Source organism: Hipposideros armiger, unplaced genomic scaffold (genome assembly GCF_001890085.2).
Source record: "Hipposideros armiger isolate ML-2016 unplaced genomic scaffold, ASM189008v1 scaffold_1018, whole genome shotgun sequence".
Lineage (NCBI taxonomy): Eukaryota > Metazoa > Chordata > Mammalia > Chiroptera > Hipposideridae > Hipposideros > Hipposideros armiger.
The window spans coordinates 304,338-330,562 of NW_017732368.1; the positions used below are offsets into that span (position 1 = coordinate 304,338).

Consider the following 26,225-nt stretch of genomic DNA (forward strand, 5'->3'; position numbering starts at 1 on the left):
TTTTGGGTTTTTTTTTTTCCTTTTATTTTCATTAAAAAAAAAAAAAAACAAATACAGAAAGCAAGGAAGAAGAGAACTCAAGGTGGTTTTTGCCAGTGTCTGGGGAAAGAATGTGTGTTGGTGCCGTCCCAGTCGGGGCCCTGCTGTCAGTACTCCTCTAAATGAATATTCTAAGGCTCCATAATGAATGCCTGGGCGCCACATTCATAACCACACCACCACCAGAAGCCGTCTCCACGTCTCAGTGGACCAGGCTGTCTCCCCCTCCCATTACTTTATAGACCTGTTTTTACATCGATTCTGTGCACTTTTTTACGTCACCATAAATGGACAGAACTAGGACAGATCTGAATCATTTTCTCCAAACCCCACATTTTACAGATTCGGGCATCTGGGGGGAGGGGGCGCGGGCAGGGAAGGTCTGGAGTTGCATGTCCATCCTCAGATTCCCAGGTCAGTCCTCTCTCCCATGTCCTTGTCACGAAAGGTGACTACTACACATAGTCCTGCTTCACACACATAATTGCCACCAAAACCAGAAATGGTTCCACCTTAGGCACTGAAAAGAGTCATTCTTTCTGTAATACTTGACTGTCTTTCCTTTATATTATAATCCAGCATATCTAGCTATGGACCTTGTGTCAAAAACTTAATTCCTTCTCAGTCTGCCAGTAAAGTCAAGAATATCTCATAAGATTCTACTTTCATCATGTGATTTCTGGGAAAGCTGCGTCTTCTACTTAATGCTTTACAACAGCGGGGGTGGGGAGAACGCCCACAGAATTCCACCAGGTTTAAGGGGCGTGGCTTTGCAGTCAGGGTACCTGAGTTGGGACCCTACAACTGCCTCTTGCAAGCCTGGCAACGCTGACCACCTGCTGTCACTCCCGCCTCAGGTCCCTCTCTGCAGCAGGGAGGGCTGTGGCATGATTAGCTGAGTCAAGAAGTAGAAAGTGCTTGAAAAGCAGATGTTAATTAGCTCACTGCCAATTAATGAGTAAACGTTCATCCATTAGTTATGATCAACCCATTTTCTGGAAATGCATTTCTTAATAAAACGCATGGTACTAGAGGTGTTTCTGTTGACATCATCGTTTTGTTTTGTTTCATGGGGACACACAGCACAGGGTCTTGCTGGGCAGAACTGACAATTCTGTTTTAGTCTGAACGAATCATACACAAATTGCAGCCAACTAAAGTCCTTAGGATTCTGTTCCACGAGAAATCCCATTCCATCATGATTCTCCCTTCTTGCGCGATGGAGCTCACCTTTTCACTTTCGTCTATTCAAAATAAATTTAATCTTAAGTGATTTGTCACATGTCCTAATTGGACAAAATCACTTTCAGGTCCCATTCTATTTCCATCCTATTCAGTATCTCCTCAGGTTCATGTCATCCAAACTGCTATCGGGATGCCATCAGCATCACCTCTATCGCCCAGCAAGCCTTTGATTTTACATGTAGGACAGGTAGAAGCAGGGAGGCAAGGTGCACCTGAGGACATCTTCTCACCTTGACATGAGTCACTGGCGGGCACACTGGGTCTGCCTGCTCCGTTGGGGACAGACCTTCCAGGGGGCACCGCTTTCTGCAGCCACATTTCTCTATCTTGTCCTCAAGACCTCATGCAGGATCTCATCAAGTGCTAAACACAGACAGCCTCTGTCTCCAATATCCCCAATCTCACAGCCAGCCCACTGTGTCTACCTAGGTCATGGGTTCCCATCAGGCCTTTAATAAATGGGAAAGGGTTTTGTATTTTCCTGAATATATTTTCATTTTACAAGTCTTGCATTTCATACCATCTGCTAATCTGGGAACTTCTCATGCTGCCAGTCAGCTCAAATTTTATTTTTAGATGCCAGCTTTGGGCAGACCATGACAACTCGGCAGCCTACCATTTCAGACATTCTAAACAAATATCTTAACTGGGCTTGTTAGACCTCATGAGAGTGGACTGTGTCAGACGCTGAAATTTCTGAGAATCACTTGGTGGTTACTTAGGAAAAAAGAAACAAAACGACTGCAAATGGAAAAGGATCAAATAACTGATGTTTATATAACTGGATCAAGCACACTGGTCAGGACAGTTGACTAATATAAACAGGCAATCGGATGTGAAATACATCAGGGAAATTCTCAGCAAAGACAGCAAAACCCAACAGCTGAAAAGCAGATTGCTCAGAAGACCCTAAAGGACAGGACAAAACTCCTTCAGTGCCTTTTCTCCTAAGAAGGTGCTACTCTTCCCGTGATTCCCTCCTCGATTCGGACTAAATGAAAGGCAGGAAAGGGAGGTAGGAACACCGCAGGAGTGTCACGCATCCACGGTCCCTTAGTAAAACTGCAGTGTCATTTCTGCAACAGCTGCCTGTCTTCCTGATGCAGCGCCAGCCAGGACCCGGGTCTAGAGAAGTGACAATCAGCAGATCCTGGGACATTTTCATCCTGCCCTCCAGAGACTCTTTGGGGGAACCTTTAGCAGTACCGCGCAAGCCAAAAAATGAGTGGCGTGTGGGCCTGAATTTCCCGGCCAGCTACATAGTGTCAGCAAATGTAACTGTTACACAGAATCAGAAGCATCTGCTTCAAATCCAGTGCAGGGTGTTCAGATACACTCAGGGCACAGCAGAAATCAGAGACAGAATAAGGATAAAACCCCAAGCCTTATAGCCAGAGTGGAGACACTGTGACTAATTCAGTAACATTAACATCATGATCACTAGGGATGGGACACAAGTGAGGCATCTTAGGAGGTGCACAGAACAATGCGGTGGAGCTCAACATCAAAGAGAAAGGGTTGCTTTGGAAGTTGCAAATTATAAGTTTCCAAAAAATAACAAATAATGTTTAGTTAACAGAATTTCAGTAACAGACATTGAAGGGTTTTGTGCAGGGATAAATTATTACGGTTAGGGTGAAAATAAGATTTCTAGTTATATCCTAGAGCAGGCCCATGGGCCATGGCTAGCCACTGCCTGGTGCAGTAAATAAAGTTTTATTAGAACACAGCCCTGTCCATTTGCTTGCATGTTGCTCATAGCAGCCTGGGCACTACAACGGCAGAGCTGAGTAGCTACCACCGAGACCAGATCACCCAAAACCCCGAAAATATTTACTCTATGGTCCTTCCCAGAAAGATTGTGGGTCCCTATGTAGGTCACTCATCAGCCTTTCTTTGGGGCTCCGGGTCTTACTCGCAAGCCCTGCTGACAATCCCACGGTATCTGGGAGGCACGGTATCGCTTTGAAGCAGCTTGTATGATCTAAACGCAGACGGTTGGGCTACAGGTGTCCAGACTACGGTGGGCTATTAGGTGAAGAGTCCTATTATTCAGGAAACAAGCATCCTCACCCTTTCGCAACTGTTACGGATCCCTACTTCTGGACCTCGGGGTCCCTGGCGGGTCTCCCCACAGACGCTAAGGTACTTGAGGTCTTTTGTTGCTGTCATTGTTTTAAATTATAGTCATTGTGGTAGCCCTTTGGAAAGTACTGGAATGTAGCAGTTACTCAAAAGACATCTTCTGGATAGATTCATGAACTTGCAATTGACATTAATAAATTATCTAAATGTATGAAAACCATACTTATTAAAATTGTAACCTGATTTGTAAAAATAATACAATTTAGTTAAGTTTATTATTATTTTAAAAATTAGCTTTGAAAACTACTTTTTATGCTCCCCTTGTGCATAATATAATGGCTCTCTACAGTTTTGGACCTTTAACTGTTGATCTAATTGATACAGTGTTACACCGGTTCCTGTAAGGTTTATATGACTCATCCATTAACTGTTATAAAAAAATCACCATGGGATAGTTTGCTGGATGTATGGTATTTTCACCCATTTAAATGCCTCAGGAAAAAGCTCTCTACTAACTTTAAAAGTTAGGTATGTGTGTTACTGAAAAATAACAAAAAATAAGCTAGAAGAGAAAAAAAAATCCAGAAAGCCATAAGCTAATGACAGCTACCATTTATTGAATACTTAAAATGGACCAACCAAGTAAACAGATGATCAGAGAACCTAAGCCACTCGCTAAAATTCTTACCACCAATTCATGCACAGCTGGGATTTGAGCTCATGTCTTTCTGTCTCCAAAATTAAAGCTCTTTTCATGACACATTATGCTGTCTTTGAAAAGGGGAAATAAGTCTTTTAGTTCTGGGCAATTCAGCAAAACCTGTTTTACAAAAGAATGTAACTTCTCTTTTTGCTCCTACAGACCACGTAGGCTTTCTTAGTTCTACAGGCTGAGATTCACAAGAGTGGACACGGCGCACATGCCCAGTGTGGACCAGGAAGTAAAGGCAAAGCCCCTTCCATGAGGAGCACCCCGGGAGGACAGGAGCCTGGGGGCGGGGCCAGTGCAGTCGGGAGGGGAGCATGATGACTAAGTTCCCCAGAGCCCCAACATGGGCCCCCAGGACAGGAGCCAGTTCAATCTGATCCCATTTTCCTGCACACGACAAATAAGCTACATCCTTTAACTTCTCCCTCTATATCCTGTCTCCTAGCTCTTTGGCCATCTTTGTGTTTTTCCTCTGATTCCTCTATAATGCTATATATTTGAAGAGCTCAGAAAAAAATTTCAAATTCATGTGAGGATCTGATTTATCTTGAAACCAAAAGAATAACGTAAAGGTTCAAGGGTGTTGGAATCGTTTTCACACCTCCTGATTCTCTTCAGAGGCCCCCAGTACCTCACCTACTTCACATTCAGCTGCCACGCTCAGGGATGGGGCAACAGGTAAGGACCGTCCATTACTCCCTCCTCTGGTGATATCAAGGGCACCTGGATGCTTACCACGTCCCCATGTTGGGCCAATCATGTGTGTGCCAATTTGCTCAGTCCCTCATGGGTTTATTCATGCATGTATCCATTTAACATTGTGTACCCTCGGCGCTGGGACAAATACAAATATTTAAAAAGCTCTGTTCCCTGTCACAGACCTCAGAAGCTCATCTCAAGGTCAAGGGGATGTGTGGCAAGAGGACATACAGACAAAATGCTGAAATACGATGTGACGATTCCAGTAGAAATGATAATAACAAAGTGCAGGTGCTATGGAGCATGGGGTGGGAGGTTCCCACCACGCCAACCCTCTTCTCCATGTCGGTAATTTCCCACTGGTCTCTGGGGCCCGAGGACACTGACCCCTTCACCACCTCAGGTCTGCTTCTGATCTACTCAGGTCTGTCTCCTGTCAGAACAAATTGGAAGAGGAACGGAGAGCGGGAATGTGCTAGAACTACACGTAAGACTTTGCAGCACGAGTCCTTTAAACAATGATGGGACTCAGTCCTGCTAAACTTCTAGAAACTCAGATAAACCAACCGCTATAGGCTGAACTGTTGAAGTCCTAACCCCCAATGTGACTATGTGACTGTATTTGGAGTAAGAGAGTAATTAAGGTTAAGTGAGGTCATAGGGGTGGAGCCCTGATCCAATAGGATTGTTGTCCTTAAAAGAAGAAACCCACAGCGTGTACATCCGCTCTCTCTCTCTCCCTCCCTCCCTCCACCATGTGAGGACACAATGAAAAGGCAGCTATCTGCAACCCAGCAAGAGAGCTCTCACCTGAACCAGGCCATCCTGGCAGCCTGGTGTCAGACTTCCAGTCTCCAGAACTGTGAGAAAACAAATTCCTCTTGTTTAAGTCACCCTGTCTGTGGAATTCTGTTATGGCAGCCTGAGCCACTAATACACTAACCTCTGTAATTAAACTCTGTTTAGTCTCTTCAGCTATTCTTTCCTTCTTCCCCTTCCCATTCTTGGTCAATATCTTGACCTAGACTTTGAGGCTCAGACATGGTAAAATTTTAAGAAACCAAAATAATGGTTAAAGACTGAATATTTCAAGTTTGACACTTACGAATAACAATTCTTCTTTACCTGAAAATCATCCAGAATACCAAACAGCCTGAGATATGCATGTGTAATTTATATTTTCAACAAAATCAGATCAGTAGAAACTCCAGATTCCAAAGTGAGCGGAAGGGCTACCAAATGCAAGCGGACCCAGTGGTAAGAAGCCGAGAAAAGACCTGTACAGAACCCTTGTAGAGGCGGCTGCGGATATCAGACAGGAAGTGGGGCGGTACTTCTCCAAGGTGAGGGGCCCACTCAGAGGTGTGGAAGCCAAGTCTGGTTTGCAATTGGGGGAATGTGGGTGGGAGCTCTCCTGGATTCAGGATGTCCAGGAGGCTGGGTTCCAGATGGATGAGCTTCACCAGGCATATTGCAGGAAGCAGTCACACACCACGGCATGGAGGTTCTCTTAGCATCGGCACTGGCTATGGGGGAACACGACTGCTTGAGTGTCATTTCGTACAGCGACTCCCCCTCCACAAGTGCTCAGTGAGTTCTAATGTTAATGATGAGATAATTGACTACTAGTAGTAGTAACATATAGTTCATATTAAAAGGGTACTCTGGAAAAAAAATTAAGCCAAAGTATTAATAGTACATCAAATACCAGGCAACTTTTTGGACTTCAAAAATAAAGAAGCCCATTGGGCAACCAGGCAGAAAGATTAATTCTGTTGTAAGGGAAAAGAAAGATGTAGGCTGGCCTTAGATTACCAAACAATGACCTCAATAAATTCCAAAAAGTAGAAAGAATATAGACAATTCTCTAATCTTAATGCGAACAACAAAAGCAAAAAACTAATAATAAAAACAGAAAAGAAAAAAAAATCACCTAAAAGTAAAATAATGGCAACAAAAGTTTCTCTTGTGTCAAAAAAGCAAGTCAAACCAAATCAGTAAATTATCTAGAAAGTAATGATGATGAGTATATCTAATCAATAGAGCTAAAGTAGGATTCAGAGGAAAATTTATACCCTTTGGTACTTACATAAATAAGAAAAAAGAATGGATTAAATGGATTAAGCATATAACACTAGACGTTACAAATAAAAAGCCAAACAAACAAAAAACAAATATAAAAAATTATTGAAGAAAGAACTGAAATAAAAACTCACAAAATCAACAAAAATAATAAATATACCTAAACTCGTTCTTTGGCAAAATAAAATAAAATAAACAAAACATTAGCTAGATGAACTGGGAATTAATAGAGAAAGGACAAATCCCAAGAATAAGATAGTAACCAGGGAGAAGTAAACCCAAGTACAGAGATAATTAGAACCATGAAAAGAGATTTCTCAATCCTAAGAGAGTTGAAACCTCAGAAAAAAGAAAATGTATTTATAAGAAAACACCTCTGACAAAAACAAACTCCAGAAGAGAAAGTAAATCTAAACAGAACAATTTTCACAGGTAAGAAGGGGAATGGCACCTAATCTAATGGAAGCTGTATGAATATTCGAGGTGGGAAACACTCACACACGAGTGGAACACAGACCCAACCAGTTGCCCACGGCCAGTGCTGCCTGTTTGCTCTTATTAACATAAAAAATCGATGTGAAATCCTTCAGAAGTTATTGGTTAAAGGCATCAAGCAGCAAATTAGGTAAAAACTGAACAAGACCTACTGAGTGAATCCCAGAAATTCAAGCATTGTTCAATATTACAAAAGGGAAGAAATCATACAATCTTGCCCATGGGTGATTTAAAAAAAAAAAAAAAGAAAGTATTTTGATACAGTTCAAGATCCATTCTTTAAAGAAAAAAAAAGTAGAAAAATAGAAAAAGAAAACCTCTAAATAGGAATAGATGGTTACTTCCTTCAAATTATGCAATGTATTGCCCTCGAGACGATAGCTTTGTTTAAACAAGGGTGGTATCCCCATGTTTCCTCAGCCCGAGTTCTTGTTTTGCTTCCTTTTCCTGTGTGTTACCATAGACATCTTCGAAGGAGTCTCTTTCTATGCTGTGCCCCACTAGAGCCGAGTACTAACACCTGAGCAGACAAGCGCAGGGGAGCCCCACAGAAAACACGGGGCAGGACCGCAACGACCCCTGGAGGAAGAAGGTGGCACTGCAGTCCAGCTGTGGGTGTTGGTATCTGCAGGGGGTTGCATAGAAGCCCCCAAAAGTTATGCCCACTGGGAACCTTTTGGGGGGATGACGGTCTTTGCAGGTGAAGTTAAGTAAAGGATGTTGCTATGAGGTCATCCTGGATTCAGAGTGGGCTCTGAAAATAACGGCCAGTATCCTGTAAGAGACAGAGTGGAGGAGGTGTGGAGACGCAAAGCGAGGAAGGCCGCGTGAAGATGGAGGCACGGACTGCAGTTCTGAAGCCCCAAGCCAAGGAGTGCTGGCAGCAACCAGAAGCCGGGAGAAAGGCTGAACGCCTTCTCCCTGAGCCTCCAAAGGGAACCCACTCTGCCAACACCTTGGTTTGGATTTCTGTGAGAGAATAAATTTCGCAGTTTTGAAAACAACTGCTGTTGTTTTAAGCACCCAAGTTAGTGGTAATTTGTCACTACAGTCCTAGGAAACCAACACAGCATCTCAGCTGGGGTGTGGTAGGAAGGATGCAGAGAGATGGGGCTATAGAGGTGCACGTCTCCATGACCGCAAAACTGGGACGCAGGGTGCTCAGATCCATCCTATCAAGGCACCATGTGGCTGTTCTGAACGAGGGGAGCTGTGCAACCAAGGCTGGCTGGAAAACAGCACCGGGCTTCCAGAAACAAGACACTCCAGAGAAGGGCGGCACAAGAGTCCAACATGTCCTGCCATCAAGTGGCCCCGCAAATGTCTCCTCTTTTACTTCTCCCTCTCACTCCTGACAAAAATGAGCTGCGTCTCAAGGGTTTCCAAAACCAGGCATTCTGTTAACCTACAGGAGCTCAGCTCCTCAAGCATTAGTAAAACTTCCCAACTCCACTCATTAGTGGAGAGCGGGATGCTAGCACCTCACCAGGATGGCGCTCACTGCCTCGGGACTGGGTAGAGCACACTGCAGGACGGTCAGCCACACCAGACCTGGGCCCTGAGGGTCTTGCACACCCAACTCCTGCCCTACTCAACTCCATGGGCCATTTGGACTTCGATTATTAACATATTCCCCGAAGTATTTTTATGTCCCACTTCTCTCAGCTTCTATAAAAGTCACTTACATTCAGTAAAGTGCATGACGGCTGCTGCTGTCTACACTGAGGGCTGAGGACCAGCCCAGCTTGATAACAGGTCTTAGTATCATACATGTGAGTTCCTGTAATCAGCACCAAGGCCAACGACTATCAAGGGTGGCTGGTATGTGACCCCTGCCACTTTACAGATGAGAAAACTGATGAAACTCAAGAATTGGTCCAAGTTCATGCAACGTGGCAGTTTGGTTCCCCAGGACGCACATTTTAAACACAGGTCACTGTCTATTCTGGAGCGGTCATTGGCTCAAAGCCGTGGGGCGGGGAGGAAACTGGACAAGGCGGAAGGAGACAGAGACCTGTGCTGCAGACCTGACCGCTTCAGACAGAACCACGAAGCTGCAGACCTGAAATGGCCGCCAGGACTGTTCCACACTCAGCCAAAGCGGACAGAACATGTAATCAATCTGCACTAATAAACCGTATTTGACGTGAATCCACTGCTTTGAACAAACAGAGGGCCCAGGGTTCAAAAGACAGATTCAAGAAGCGGACAGAGGCAGCTGATAGGTGACAGACCATCATTTTTCATTTTTCAAGAGCTTTTTCAAGCTCCTTTCATCAAATTTCCAAGACAAACCTCATGGTCTGATAGGGCTTCCCTTTACCTCTGTCCTTCTATCCTTTCCCCCAAATAGCCTCACAAATGTTGGAAAACAAACTGAGGTCTCATTCCAACATCATAGTAAAATATGAAAGTTGTCTGTCTCAAACGTGCCCATGGTTTCATGCTAGAAGTGTTCAGAGCATTTCTGAAGTGATTTGATGTCCTGCAGGAATGTGCTAATATCTGTTGCTGTTCACTTGCCATCCAAACTTTCTCTGGTGGGGTGATGGTGCGAAGTTCCTGCCCTTTCGAGCAGAAAAGGGTTTATCTGTTGGACTGGAGAGAGGATAAGGGCGGGGAAAGGAGAGGAGGACTGCGGGGTGCGTTGAGATGTGCTTCAGGGTTTAGTTTCATCACGTTCCTGTTTTTACCTCTTCTCCACGCTTACCCCCACTCCTTCCAAATCACACCGTTAGAAGAGATACATGATAGCTTGCTAATAGTATATGGATCATAATCAATAACTGGGCGCTACACAAAATGAACCGTAGTGTAGTCTCCTTCCCCCACCCCCTTGTGGAAAATATTAATATCCTGTTATTCTCTAAAGACAAAGCAGGAACAGAGGTCCAAATTCCTAACAATTAGTCTCTTGCACAGCCAGAAACTGGGCAGCTGGTAACCTGCTGTTTTTCCTTTCGGCTTCTCAGATTAGAACCTAAATGCAATTTAATTCCAGACTCCAATATACAGTTCCTGAATTATACCGAAAAAGAATCAGTTATGTAACAAATCTGCATCACTACTGATTACCCACTTGCCACAGACAACAGGCTATATTTCCTATTATAGGGCCTATCTAAACACGTTCAAATTCTTTCACAACTTAAAGATATTAAAAGTATCCACCATGTAAAGGAATCCCATAAAATTCCTGTAAAATATGAGTAATCCTGCTAGGAAATCTATAAGCACTCCTCAGTTTATCTTCTACAATAAATACGGATTCTCACATAACTGGCTGCTTCACGAAATTTATATTCAAATCCCTTCCTCCGTCATGGGAAAATAAAAGACGTACAAAGTGAAAATTCAGGATGTGTTCTAAATACCAAGGAAATAAAAACGTACGCAGCGTTAAGTCAGTTTCAGAAACAAAATGCAACTGTGACATATAAACAAGGCTATCTGAAAATTCCTTGAGGATGGTTCAGTTTCCTGCTGACAGCAATGCAGATCTACAGAAAATTAGCAAATGAGAACAGACTAGATGTATATTTAAAAAGAAATAAATACCACAAAAGCTCAGGCTGCTGGCTGGACCAAGCTACTGACCAGTGGACCCGCTGCCTCTGTCTGGGAGGCAAGACTCCTCACCAGTTTCCTCATCTTGTCAAAGGGGCTGCACGACTGCCACCCCGAAGGGCTCAGACAGGAGGCGGCTCCAGGAGGAGGGAAGGTTCACTGTGTTTTCTGAGCCTCAGTCTCCCTTTGCCTTGATACCATCCTAAGCAGGAAAGACTCTTGGCTGCTCTCATGGACCTTGCAGTCAGATGCCTGGGAGGCTGCTCATACAAGCAGGCTTCTCGTTTTCCAGGTAATCACGGATGGCTACAGGCTCTGCTCGCCTCTGCTGAAGTTATGCTAGATGGATAAATAAAACACTCACGCGCAGACACTGTAAAACTGCTTTTCATTAAGTTTGCTGATACTTAACTAGTTTCTCCCCTTGGTTATTAAGGTATTCCAGTTTCCCTTAATAATCCCAGATTCCAGAAAAACTTTTCTTCGAAACCCAGTTAGCAAAACAAAGATGGAAAAGAATTAGAAGGCAAGTTGCTGAAACCGGTACAAAGGGAATCACGACAGTAGCTGGAGAGAACCTTCTTCTCTTCCACAAATAAACTCTGTTCAAAACATGTTCCCTCTCTCCCTCTTCCCTGCCCCATCCTCGCTCTCTGCCCTTCTTGTCCTCTGTCTCTCCTACTAAAGAACTCCGCGCTCAGCCATCAGCATGGCAAGGAAGCATCTGCACCCACAGGGGGTGGGGGAAGCCAAATTCACCCGAAGTGACAAAGCTGGGCTGGGTGTCAGGAGTGTCAACAGGGGGGAAAGTCTAGCTCAGGGGACAGATTCGGAGCTAAGAGAGGGTGACACCCTCATGTGGATGGGGCATCAGAGCTGGAGCCGAGTGAGGGGGACGTCTGGGAGGGGGACAAGCTGGGTCAAGTGAGAGGACACCAGTGTGGATGGAGGCGGTGGCCAATGAGGCAGGAGACTAATTATATATAGGGATTCATCAAGTAAGTCAATATATTAAGGCTCAAGGGAGCTAACTCATTTCACTATCGTTCAAGGGAGCCATCCTGGAAAGGGAGAAAACTGGCTTGAGACCTTAGGTGAGTTAAAAATAGAACTATCAGTGTGAAACCTTGTGCTTTATAAATCAGTATCTATATAAACAAATGCAGATGTAAATGTGTGTGGGCCTGGCCTTGGTGACAACCCGATGACAAGACACAAGGCACAGGTCCTGCTCCCAGGTGCCATGCCTCACTGAAACGAACCAGGCTCCTTGGAGAGATGAGTGATTCTAGGCCTGGGCAGGAAAAGCACAAGATGGACCTGCAACATCTGGTTGTGCCAGGAAGTGAGGACGGGGACATGTCAAAGGGACACTGACGCCAGCCTGAAGGGGACCCACTGGACAACTCTGAGGTCATATGGACAGCAAAGTAAACAGTGAGCGATGGTTTATACCCTGCTGAAAACAACAGAGAAACACAAACCCGTGCAGCTACAAATAAGTAAATGAAACAGCATATTTGCTGAGCTGCAAAGTACCTCGGCACAAATATATATTGATTAGAAAGAGGAAAAGGGTAATCCGAAAGTGGAAGTGCCTGGTGGACAGCAGCATCACATTATGACCACTGTAAGTCACGAGGCAAAGTGGACGTATGCACCCTGGTAGGATGTGATGGGGCACACCGTGACGTCTGTGGTTCCTGCCAGAGATACATAACCTCAGCTTCTTCGGGAGGAGACGTGAGATACCCAAATGGAAGGACACTTACAAAGTAACTGGCCTGTGATCATCCAAAGTGTTAAGATCATGAAAGCCAAAGGAGGACGAAGGAATTGTTTCAGACTGGAAGAGACAAAAGAACAGGGCAATGTGTGACTCCGCCCTGAGCCCTTTGCTCAAAGGATATTGATGGGAGAGATGGAGAAACTCAAATGGCAGTGACTGAGCAATGGGAACGTCCTGATTTTGGTAGTTTCACTCTGGTTATGCAGGGGAATGGTACTGTAAATATGCACGAAAGCATTTGGGTGATGGGGCATCGGGTTGGCAACCTGATGGTTTAGGAGCAAAAATTTCTCTGTACAGGATTTACAACTGATTGGTAGGTCTGTGAGTGTTTCAAATTAAAAGTAAGAAATGTATCAGGGATTATACTTTCTGTTCAAAGGTATAAGGAAATATCGTCCATAATTTCTAGCTAATAACTAAATTTCCTCAATTTGGTGATGTAGCATTGACTGAGAATGAATTCTGCTTCAGGACAAATGCTGGACAAATTAGTTTCCTGAGAACGATGAACTCTGATACTCAACATGGAAGGGGCTAGGGTTTCCTATTAAGTCAGTATTTTGGCTCACAGATAAGTACTGCATGCTATCAATGGATTGCCAATGAAAATAGAATGAAACAAAAATTCATAATCTGGATCCGTGCTAAATAAAACACACTGTTCCTTTAATGGTTTAGGTTAGAAGGCACTGTGGTATTTGTCATCACTGATGGGTAGCCTCTTTCTACCAGACCGATAGCCCTTATTTTAAGTAGTTTTGCTTTAATCAATGACATCACAGCAATATCACCACCCAGTCTGTGGCATTTTGACTTATATACACTTTTCACTAAAAGAATTCAATAGAGTGTTTTTCTCGCATCACAAACCAGTATCATTTTTAGGTTACAGGTTCAGCTCTTTCCTTCTTTACTTTGATGCTCACCCAGGAACCTTCCATGTTAAATCCACTGGCATATTTTGCCTTCCCCAGCTCCTGGAATCCTTGTGAAATTATTTCGGAAAGGATAGAAAACTGACCTCATGTGCTTCTGTTCCTTTCAATGTTATTCTTATACAGAAGTACTATGGAATGAAGAATTTTTATTCTTTTTGCTATTCCAGAATTATCCTATCTCTGGCTGTCCACTGATACGTAGTTTTCTGTGTTGGTTTTGGAAATTGGGTAAATAAAAATGAAAGGTTATGTTCTTTCTCCTTCCCTCCTATCAATTTTTTTTTAACCAATGAAAGGAAAGGAAGGTGCTTAAAAAAAAAGAAAGAAAGAAAAAACTCGGTATAGTCCTTTATGACCTAGAATATGCCAGGTTCTTTGCAAAGCACTTATATTTTACTTTTTTAAAATCCCACTTGATCCTTATAGACAGGTATTATAATCCTCATCTCCCAGATATTTTTCTATTACATCTGTCCCAGCAGACACTTTGATTCGTGAAGGTGCACAAGAGTTAGGTACAAAAGGTTGAAGAGATGCGTTCCAAGATCCCCCAAAGCAGGCAGGTGCTGACAGCCGTGAGACATGTTTGAGGAGGACTTTCACGCAGTGATTTTCGTAATATCAACTGGCGGAAACACACCCACTGCCCAGCCCTGCATGGGACCCCCTCAGGCTGAGCTTAATGGCCCCATGATAGAGGGGGTGGGAGAGTGGAATTTATGGGAGAACAGAGAAATGTCCTACAAATCTCCTCAGGGGAGGCTCTGAAATGCAGGGAAAGGAAACAAAAGCTAGGGCAGAGCTCCCGTGGAAAGGAACACGTCTCCCGCCTCTTCCCCGGCACGGCAGGATTAGCTCTTCTTTTACTAAAACACCCACCTTCCCTCTTTCATTTGATCAGTTCCTGAGCGGCCCCCTCCATCGCTGTCTAGGTGTGCATGTTTCTGGTTTGTATCTGCTGTCACAGGGGACACACGGGAGAAAAACATGGCTTTCCTGTGCTTCCTGGGAGTGGATTCTTCTTAGGAAATCCCGAACCAGTCAGTGTGAAACGAGCCCACAGTGCCAAGCCAGGGCCACGGCCATCACAGGCACCGAGTGTCACGAAGATGCACACCGTTCAGGCTGCTCTGTGAATGGTGTTACATGTGCGAAGAGAGGCATATAGAGAAAAGAGGTCCCTAGAAAGCTTTCCAGCTAAGAGAGGTTACTACAGACCCGAGGGTCAGCCTCCAAGTGCATCTCACGTTCCCAAATAAAACACTCCATCAGACACATGACAGACTAGTATCTCAGACCCCACAGGGCACAGGCGACCGACGTCTACAATCCCCTTTCCAACCACAGTGCTGTTTGTCGCTGCTTCCCTCAGCCTGCTGCCCTTTACACCACAGCTGCATTTCTTACAGTTGGTTCCAACAGAATAAAATAAAACACGTTTCTTTACACGTGCAAAAGAGACTGTTAGGAATAATTCAAAACCCCTGACCCTCGTGTTTACAGATGCACATAACAGAAAATCAAACTGCTGTCGAAATGCTTCTAACTAATTAAATGGGATGGCTTCTTTCAAATACCATTTATTAGTAAAAAACAGTTTGCTGTCACAGCATTTAAAAAAAAATATATATATATATATATATATATATATATATATATATATATATATATATATATATATATATATATATATTTTAATATCCATGGACCTGCCAGATGATTAAAAATGAGAAGTCTTTTGTCCTCTGTAAAGAGGAGTTTTTGGATATCAAGGTAGAGAGAGGTGGAGAATTATGAATTTAATTGTATAACTTATTCACTCTAAAAATAAGAGTGCTAAATTATAACGTATAATGAGAACAGCTTTTAACCATCAAAATCACACCACCATTCGGCACTCAGCAAAATGGAGCTGCCATTCCCAGTTTCCGCTGTTGCTAATTGCTAAGTGGCTGTTGATTCCACTGGTGGAGGGGGGTGTGTGTGTGGCTGTCCACCCATTAGCAATACTCAGAGTCAAGGTCAGAGAGCAGGACTTGAGCAGCTGCCAGGTACAAACAGTCCTACCCTGAGCAGGCGCGCGGCACCTCGCGCAGCCCCAGTGGGACATGCAAAGTCACCCACCTGCCAGACCAGGTGCTCCTTGGCCCCCGGCGTCGCAGACAGGCAGACACTCAGCACGATGGTGTGGGAGGAGGAGGTGAGCACGCTGGCGATGATGGCGTCTCGCATGTTGAAGGGCAGCATGGTGTATACCACGAAGATGATGAAAAGGAAGAAGGACACCTGCAGACGGAGAAGGACAGCGAGAGTCACAGGGGGTCCCATCCCAAGGGCTGCAGAGAACACCATGCACCATGCCCGTTTAAGGAACGATAATACTGTGACAACACAAGATAGCATGTTCCAACAAATCCACTGGGTTAGAACAAAGGAACAATTGTTGTGATGGGGAAAAACTGTTTTAGTTCAAAACGTGTGGATTTCCAGCTGTGGTATCCAAACCGTTGCAGACGTAGGGTGACATGAGCAGGTCATGGGTATGGATGCAAAGCTTGTCCTCAACTCTAAGGGTTGGCTGTCTGAGCTTTAGAGTACTCATTAAGTTATCTATGAAATGGTTTTGTGAGAACCAGGGCGGGCGGATGGTGTCGTCTGGGGGAGTTAGTAAAAGTAGATAGACACAAAGAGCATGGACACGTGATAAAATAAAACAGCTTAGAGATGGCTCAGCTGTTGTGAAAATGGCTGGGCAGTTTCTCAAAGAGTTACATGTAGAATGACCGCATGACCCAGCAATTCCATATCTAAGCATATGCCCTAAATAACTGAAAACAGGTACTCACACAAATGCTCGTACAGGTACACACATGCTCATAACAGCACTATGTGACAGCCATAAAATGGAAACAGCAAGAATGTCCCACAATACACGATGGATAAATGGCGTGCAGTAGGTCCACACAATGGAACGCTACTCGGCCATGAAAAGGAACGATGTGCTGATACATGCTGTAATCTAGACCAACCTCAAAACTTTATGCTCCGTGATCAACACCAGAACAAAATACCCCACAGCGTATGATTTTATTACATGACTTATCTAGAATGAGTAAATGTATAGAGACAGAAAGCAGATCTGTGGTTTCCAGGGGCTGGGGAAGGGGGAGATGGGAAGTAACTGCTTCATAGGAACAGAGTTTCCTTTTGGGGTGACGACAAACATTTTGGAACTAGATAGAGGTAGGGGTCGCCCAGCATTGTGGATGTACTAAGTGCCGCCAAATTCTTCCGTCTAAAATGGCTAATTTATGTCATGTGAATGTCACCTCAAAAACATCAATATGAAACAACTTAGAGAAAGTTTTGGAATGGGAAAGAAAATGGCTTAGTAGGCAATAAAACAGGCCATTTTCATTACAAAAGAAGCGGAGGCAGAAGAACATCAAATGGACAAAAGGTAACGAATCACGTGAGAAAAGGCCCCAGGGCAGGGAAATCGGGAAAGCGGCCTTGGGTGAGTTTTGCCACACAGCTCTCCACTCCACAAAAGTGAGGCTGAGGGAACAGGCTGCCCACTTTCACAGCACAGCCTGTGTTCCTTTAAGGCATCCCAAGTCCCTGGACAACGGGAAGGACCTGAGACACTGTACCAGCTGCTCCGCCGGGAGCCAGGATGTGTGTCCACAAGAAGGACCTGGACAAGGCTCTGCTCCCGGTGGATTTAAAGAGAGGGGCATCAGGTGTCCTGGGCTGACACTAGGCTAGTCTCGCCTCCTGCAGGGTCATGGGGTCATCCACGCCACATATTACAGTCAGAAAGTAGTTGTCTGTACAGATTGATAAGATGGGTTCCTCAGCCTCAGCCCTGTGGCATTTGGGCCTGGACATCCTGGGTGGAGGGCATTGTTCTGTGTTCCATGAGATGTGTGGTGGCATATGCCAATAGATGTCTCACCAGACACCAGTAGAAGTCCCCCTTTAAAGTTGTGACAACTGACCATGTCTCCCGACATTGTTGAATGTCTTCCGGGGGGCATATCACCTCTGGGTAAGAACCACTAAGCTACAGAAAAGTTTCTCTTAAGGATGAGAAAAACAACTGTTGTGTAGTCATGGCTTATTGGGAAATTAAATTTTCTTCAGAATCTCTAATATCCAGCAAGTTTATAGGAAATGTTTTCAAGTAAAGATATTGTTATTTCTACACACCGCATTTATGCAAAACCCTTATATCCTACAAGAGGTACCAAATGAATATTTTCAGGTCGCAGGAATCACCATCAATTACAAAAGAAAACCTCTCTTTCACAGTATTTTCCTTGTAATGTAAAAACCTTTTACACTTCTTTGAAATTATCATAACTTTCGGACAGCTTAATTTTGGACAGCTTTTAAACTCTAACATTTCAATTAAGATACACTTCTGCGAACAGTTTGAACTTTGAAATGGAAGCTCACGGAAGGTTTATCTACGGTAACCAAATGGAGAACAGAGGTTGGCTTTTCTGAATACCGTTGCTCCTGTTAAGTCTTCCTTTTTAGATGAAAAAATGAATTTTTTAAAGGTCAATTAAGCAAGTCACAGTAAATTAAGTTTTGGATTTTAGTAGCAGCATTTTGGGAGCTCAGCTGGTGGTGCCCGGGCAGCGTTCCACAGCCTGGACGGGAGGAAGAAAAGCAAGTGCAGTTAGTTGCAAGTCCCACAGGGGAACGTTCTTCACTTATTAATTCCAGAAGGTTCTATGTTTTAAATTTTTTTTTTAGCCCTGCCAAAGCAACCTCAAATAGAGCCATATGTAAAACCAAAATGGATTTGGTACATCTGAAGGACATGTGGGTAAAAAGTGCTAAAAAGTTGAATGCAGTCGCTTGGGTTCCACAAGTTTCAATCCAAGAGCTTCTTTCTCCTTTATGTTCTTAAATCTCTTCCTCTTCCAGGGCAATTCGATGCTGCCCATGATGTCTCTGTCCCCAAACAAACTAGGTGCAAACCTCTGGGAAATCACCTGTGACGATTCTCCTTCACACCCACACTCAAAAGCAACGTCTTCTTACTTTAGGAGTGCAGTGTGCCGTCTCTGTCTGCCTGTCTCTCCATCCTTACTTCCACCAGGCTGGCTTATTACCTTTCCATTCGTTAAGAACTATGCTTCCACACTTTCTCTCACTCCTTCTCTCCATCCCCCAACATGGATGCCAAAGTGTGTGTCCTTCCCTGTTTTTGCCCATTCCACTCCACTCTCCATGATTCTGGTCCTCATGAGGCCTCTTTATCCAATATTTCTGGCTTTACTCCTCTAGACACATGGTACAATTTCTTCTTCTTCTTCTTCTTCTTCTTCTTCTTCTTCTTCTTCTTCTTCTTCTTCTTCTTATTATTATTATTATTATTATTATTATTATTATTTTGGGGTTTTTTCAGTTAAGTCAGGCCATGCAACTTTTTTTGATGAATGAAGTGTGAGCAGAAGTGGTATGTTTCCTTTCTGGGTGGAAACTTTCAAAGCTGGTGCACAATTTGCCAAGTCCTCTTCCTTCTCTGGTAGTCATGGAAATATGACATTGGCGCTTCTCTGAGCCTTGGTCTCAAGTGAAGAGCAGAGTCCCTTGGATGACCCATATGGACCTGTGGTCATGTGATGACCCATAATCCTTTATGGTGCTAAGCCCTTGGGTCCTGAAGCACACCTCAGATGGTCCTGATGGATAGCAAGCTCACAGACTCACTCACACACACACACACACACACACACATGCTTGCACTCGTGTGTGCACACAAGAGAAATTTTAGTGATTGGATAAATAGAACGCTTTTATATGCACTACTCTACAATCTGCTTTTATTCCTGAACTATGTATGCATTGGGCATATTTCCAAGTCTGTAGGTATGAATATACTATTTACTTTCTACCAGTTGCAAAATATTCCATAGTGATGGATGCGCCATGTTACTCTGGAATTTCCTTAGCAATAACCCTTCATGGCATGATAGGAACCTCTTATCCAACTGCTGCCATCATACTCTCACTAACCTCCCTTTCTCAAGCATTCTCCTTTCTCTAATCCAGCTAACGTTCAACTGCCAGATTTAGGATTCCAAAATCACAGGTCTAGTTTATCGCTTCCTTGGATGACCATTTCATCTGGCTTACCCCTGTACTCTCAACACTTCTCTCAAAGGGCTCTTGTGATCACAGAGTAGAGTGGAAACACAGCCTGGAGGAAAAGACTCCCCAAACTGACCTCTCCATTCTTCTCCCCGCCATGCTCTGGAAGCATCCTCTGCTCCAAGGATGGTTACCCAAGCCAGGCCACCCCCATGCCTTGAGCACAGGGTGTTCCCTGTAGGTCTGGAATTCCCCACTTTCAGAACGTCCTCTCCTTTTCTCATTCTCTTCACCTGCTTTATTTATTAACAGCAACTATAGTTCTGGGTTTATTTGTTCCTTCCCCCCCACAGAAAAAGAGGCCATTGAGCAATGGCCTCTTGAGGGCAGAGACTTGGTTCACTCCACAGCCAAGGCCCCAATGCCTGCTGTCCACGTCCCAGGATGACCCAAGTCATAGCCACTCTATGAGCATCTACTCACTCAATACATCTCTAAAAACATTCCACCAAGCCTCCTTATTGTCACCAAGGCTTATCATTCACCATAGCCATGTTGAGTTTCAAGTGATCATTTATCTATTTAGTAGACTAATTACATTTGAAAATGCAAATGAACAGACATTTGTCAGATGTTTATGGCAGGCAACAGCAAACACTGGACTACCGTGGAAACAGCTCCTGTTCTCAGGGCACCTTCTATTTTGTCTGCCTCCGGGAGCCCCTGTGCCCTATAAAAAAAAAGACCCTTCCAGGATTAAGGCATAAAGCCAGTGGTGATCTACAGAAGGAAGGGTACCCAGACTTAGGATGTTTATCCAGCAGCCAAGAATCCCCAGGCTCCTTCTCTGCCATCAGCATCTTAGAGTTCAGCTCAGAGGAGCTGGTTCCTTCCAAATCCTGCACGCAGCATGTCAGCTGACAGGAAGTACGCTCCCTCTGCCTTTGCAAAACGCAAATTCTTCCCGAGGAGGCCACTTCTGAGAAGTTGCTACAATGAAAATTCACTGGGCAAGAAGATGATGAAATTTTGTCACTGCTTTCTCAAAGAGGAAGCTCTTTTGCAGAGGAAAGCTCATCTTCTTCCTGGAAAGTGGTCACTCTTCCTGGGTTAGCAGAAAACAAGGCTGCTTCCCTCGAATGAGAAGTCTCATTCTGGTAATGAGAGCCTGAGCTGAATGTTTAAAAGCAGGATCAGAATTGTGCAGTTGGACAAGAATGCACTGAAGGAACCATCCGATCCATCCCCTCAGAGACAGGCTGGAAAGAGCGGAGGACAGAGAAGATCAGATGCTTCAATGGCTTCATGATTTCTTCGGAGTCTGATGTCAAGTGTATGAGTGGCTGCCGTAACAAATTGCCACAAACTGGATGGCTTAAGGCAACACAAATGTATTCTCTTACAGTTCTAGAGGCTAAAAATTTTAAATCACGGTGTCAGGAGGGTTGGTTCCTTTTAACGGCTCTGAGGGAATGTCTGCTGCATGCCTCCCTTCTAGCAGTTTCTGCGGGCTTCCAGCAATCCTGGGCATCCTTTGACTTGTAGCTGCATCACTCCAATCTCTGCCTCCATCTTTACATGGCCTTGTTCCCTGTGTGCCTCTGCCATCACATGATCTTCTCCAGTCTGTGTGGCTCTGTCCAAATGCCCCTCTTAAAAGGACACCAGTCATTAGATTTTAGGTTCCATCCTGATCCAGTATGACCTCATCATTACTAGTTACAAAGACCTATTCACAGGTACTGGGGGTTAAGACTTGAACATATTTTGGGGAAAATCAATTCAGCCTACAATATCAAGTTTATACTACAGCTCAAACCAGAGTTTAGACCTCAAGTACTTTCTGTCCACTTCACATTCCATGCTCCATTTCCATGTCAGAGGTGAAAAATGTGTCCATTATAAAGATTATTTAAGTTATGAATCCAACAGTTCAATAAAATAAATAAATATATATATATATATGTATGTATATATGTATAATTTTAAACAGAAAATCACCGTGAACAAGGAGAAGAGATGAGGTATAGCTAAACAAGAGTAACAGAGACACAGAAGTGGTCCTAACTCCACCTCAATATGGTCGATCCGAGTCCCACCCTGGCTTTGCAAAGCCTGGGATTTTGCAGACTGGTTCACAGTTGTTTCAGAGTTCAGTGACAAGCAAGAAAGTTCGAGACATGCCAGTAGCTTTAAAGATGGAGCTTCTGGTTTTTTCTTTCAAATGGCACCTGAACTCTAATATTTGTGAGGCTTTGCTAGTCCATTTTCTCCTGGAATGTATAAAAAAGCGCATAATCTGCAAGATAATCAGGGTTACTTATGTAAATCACCAGAGTGCTGATGAGAAATTCATCGGAGAAATATCTTCTATTTTTGTTATGCTAATAACATTAAGGGAAATATTGGGTTGTCTGAGAAATCATGATGCATTTTTGCAAGGAAAAACATAGAAAATATATGTCATGACTTTTCCAACAACCCAATAACACTCCAGTGAACATAATGAGAGTATTTTATAGCCCAAAGCAGAGCTACTCAGATCGTTTTTCTCGCCAACAAACCTGAGAAATCAGAAATAGAGTATTTAAAGTAGTAGCTTAATTTTCAAAGATGTAGATTTTACTAAAAACCGTAGAAATTACACCTTCCTCACTAAAATATAAAGTGCAGTTCTTTTAACATTGTATCTCATTGTTTTAGAATATAATGAGAAATGCCAAAATTTAGTAAAAATTGCCCAGGAAAAGACAAAATTCTTGAATATATTCATCTGATTGAGCATTCTGAAAGTAAATTCCAAATTTAAAATAAAAATTTCCTCATTGGATGCTATTTCCATTTCAAAGGACTGATGACTTTAAGAATATGTATACCATTTTCTAATTCAGGGCATTTAAGTTACTTCCTGGAAACATAACTGGAAAGCTATCCAGCCAGAAAGGCACTTTCTCTTTTTTAAAAAACAAAATATGCAAAATGATATTTACCTTTTCTCCTAGATCAGTATTTTCTTACCTTGCTCCTTGATCATGCTTTACATAACTATTACTTGGAGTCACTATTACATTTTTGAGTACAAATATCACAACTGTATAAAACTCTCTTTTCTTTAGCTGGGGTACCCTCAGTCATACCAATGTTTAGTACTAATATACCAGCATATACTAAGGTTCCTTAAGATGTCTCTTTATGTCTTTATGATTACCCTCTTTTTCAAGTTTAACTGCCTCCCCTTTCTCCTCTTTCTTTTCCTAGGTCCTCCCACTGAGGAGAGGATACCTATACCTGTCTATATATATATATATATATATATATATATATATATATATATATATATCCATGTCTGTATCCATGTCCATATCTCTATCCATATCCATATGTGCATAAATACATACATACACACATTATGTTTGCATGTGTGTGTACACACGTGCATGTGTGTTACAATCTTTGGTGAATCCACTGAATTCCATCTAACATGAATTAGTGTTCAGGGAGAAGCCACCTCTTCCCAGGTCGAAGACACTGGCTTAACCACAGGACACCTCAAGGGCAAGGATGGACACTATCTCCATCTTCAAATATGCTCCACAGAGGAGCTCTGGATCTCTGACTCAGGTAGCATTCAGCCACTGCTCTAGTCATGGATGCTTCTAGATGCTTCTGGAGCTTTCTCAGGTTCAATTCTCTTTTCAATCCCTCTGGCTGTTGCAGTATGCACAGGACTTTACATGGGGCTGCAGGCTGAGTCCACTGACTCCGTTTTACCATCTGATTTCTAATTTCACCTTCATGGAGCACAGTGGATTACACAGACACTCCCCTGTTAACATTATTTACAGGGGAGCTATTGACAGACGCTGGATTGTCAAACAGGCCTGGAGAATGTGGGTGCAGTTCCTCATGGATAGTCCATCTCCCCAATCTCGAAGCCCTGTCATTGTTGTACTCTTCCCATCTCACTTAGTAAAACTTGTAGTCCCCACACCTAGGAGCTACTACTGATCATTTTCTCTTCCTCCTTCTCTCCATCCCTATAAGACATTCTCAACCACTCTATCTTCTCCCATCAGGGGCTGCACCCCCAGCCCAAATCATATGATCATCCCTGGATTCCTACAACAGCATCTGAAATGGCCTCTGTTTACACTGGTGTGCCCTGGAAAGAATTTTCCACACAGAAGGCAAAAGGATTGTTTTTTTAAACTTATATATAGTTGACATACAATGTTGTGTGAGCTAACGGTGTACAGTGTGTTGATGTGACACACTTATATACCGCAATATGATGACCACTTCTGGGTATATACTAAAGAATTGAAAACAGAATATTAAAAAGTAACTGCACCCCTTTGTTCGCTGTGGTATTATTAACAACAGCCGAGATATGGAAACAACCTGTGTCCATCAGCTGATGAATGGATAAAGAAGTTTTAAGACACACACACGCACATGCACATACACACGCACACACACACACAGGGGAACATTATTCAGCCAAGAGAAAGAAGGAAATCCTGCCATTCACAACATGGATGGACTAAAAAAGGCATTATGCTAAATGAGATAAGTCAGATAGAAAGAGACAAGTACTATATGATATCACTTACATGTGGAATCTAAAAAAGCCAGACTCATTGAAAGAGAGAGTAGACTGGTGGTTACCAGGGGCTGGGCGGCAGGGCAAGTGGGGAGATGGTGGTCGAGGATTATGGACTTCTAGTTATGAGTAAGTTCTGGGGATCTAACAACCAGCATGATGACTGTAGTTAACAATATTGGGTTATAAACTTCAAAGTTGCTTAGAAACTAGATCTTAAACGTTCTCACCACTAAAAAGAAATGGTAATCATGGGACCTGATGGAGGTGTTAGCTAATGCTACGGCGATAACCAAAGAGATCTTTCAAAGCATCACTTCTGGTCACGTCACTCCTCCTGTTTATCTCTCACCATTAGCTTTCTAGAACACTGAGAAAAAATTCAAAGTGTTCATCATGCTGATAAGGGTCCCTCGTGATCTGGTCCTGGCTGGCATCATCTCTAATCTCATATCTCACCAATTCCCATCACCCTGTTCACAGTCCCTCTGCTCTGGCCTTCTTGCTCTTCCTCGAACAACCTCAGGGCCTTTGCACTGACCCTAAATGTTTTTTCTGCCTCCAATTTCCTTGGCTGGCTTGTCATTCAGGACTCACAACCCAAACACCACTTCCCCAGAGAGAATCCCACTGATCCCCCGATCAAAACATCACCCCCATTCATTCAAGCTAATCACCCTGCTTTAATCTATTCTTTTCTATTATCATTATTGAAATTAAGAATGCTTATTTTTCTACTTTTCTGATTTTTATTTTCTGGCTTCCTCCATACACATGCAGGTTCCATGGGGACAAGGACCCTGTATGGATGTGAGAATAGTACCTGGCCACGTAAAAGGCCTCAACATATAGCTGCTGAAGGAATGAAACACTTCAGATGCAATTGCACTTGAAAGTTGGGAGCAGGGAAGCCAGCAGAAGCTGATTCGAGGCACCTACTCAGTGACGTAACTCAAGGGCGTGAGCTTGGCTCTGTGCGCATGCGCAATTCCCACCACCACGGCTTCATTTCTGAGTCAGCAAAAAGGGCCAGACCAGCAATTACTGACGACAGGTGATGTCTGGGCCATTTCACACAGCTTCTTCCATGTGGTCATTACTCCGTTCTGCTAGTTCCATTTTACTGACAGGGGCACTTGCTTCAGAGGGAACTAAGTTATCCACCTTGGTCATCAAATTGTATCTCTTATTCAATATCTGAATAGTTCAAGTAGGACCGGACCTCTCTTACTATGAAAAACATACTTAAAAAGTCCCCCAAATTAACTCTGCACTATGCCAAAACATCCTTGATGACCATAATTCAGGATAAAACTCAGGGACACCTTGATGACTCGATGGTTGAAAAGGCATTTTTCTTCTACAGTTATCTTTGGCCAAGAATATTTTCAGAATACCAACTCTATAGACTACGAAAACATTTCTTTAAATGTTATGTTATTAAGCAAAAGAATGCATATTATGTTCTTTGATGGAAAGCCTGGGTTCTAAAAGAGTCATGATGAAAACATGAATCACTGGGTCGCTTGCTTTCTTCTTCTCAAATGTTATTCAGAGTTAGAGATTGACGATAGAAACAATAACCTCCATTGTGCCTTTCATCAAATCTAAAACAAGTAGGAGGTATGTCATAAATGTTTAAAAGCTTGAAAAAAGAGAATCGTAGGATTTTTTTAAAGCCTGGTATCCGAGGGGAACCAAGGAAGGTTGCTGTCATCCCAGCCCTCTGTCTGTCCCAAACCTTCAGCTCTGCTCTGAGCCGGGTGACCACTGGTCGGGCTTCCTTGTTTCCTTTCCACGGCCTCGTCCTCCTGATTCCTTGTGTGGTTCTGGGTATCCTATTACCAACATGTGTCATCC

At 43.4% G+C, this 26,225-nt stretch overlaps 1 protein-coding gene across 1 annotated transcript in view; it reads right to left on the reverse strand.

The window, feature by feature from the left end:
- Nucleotides 1-26,225, reverse strand: part of ADCY2 (adenylate cyclase 2) — a 380,993-nt gene that overhangs the window by 254,216 nt on the left and 100,552 nt on the right. Inside the window, exon 3 of the mRNA XM_019631611.1 lies at nucleotides 15,776-15,937. Coding sequence (XP_019487156.1) covers nucleotides 15,776-15,937 — 162 coding nt within the window. The remainder of the gene's footprint in view (nucleotides 1-15,775; nucleotides 15,938-26,225) is intronic.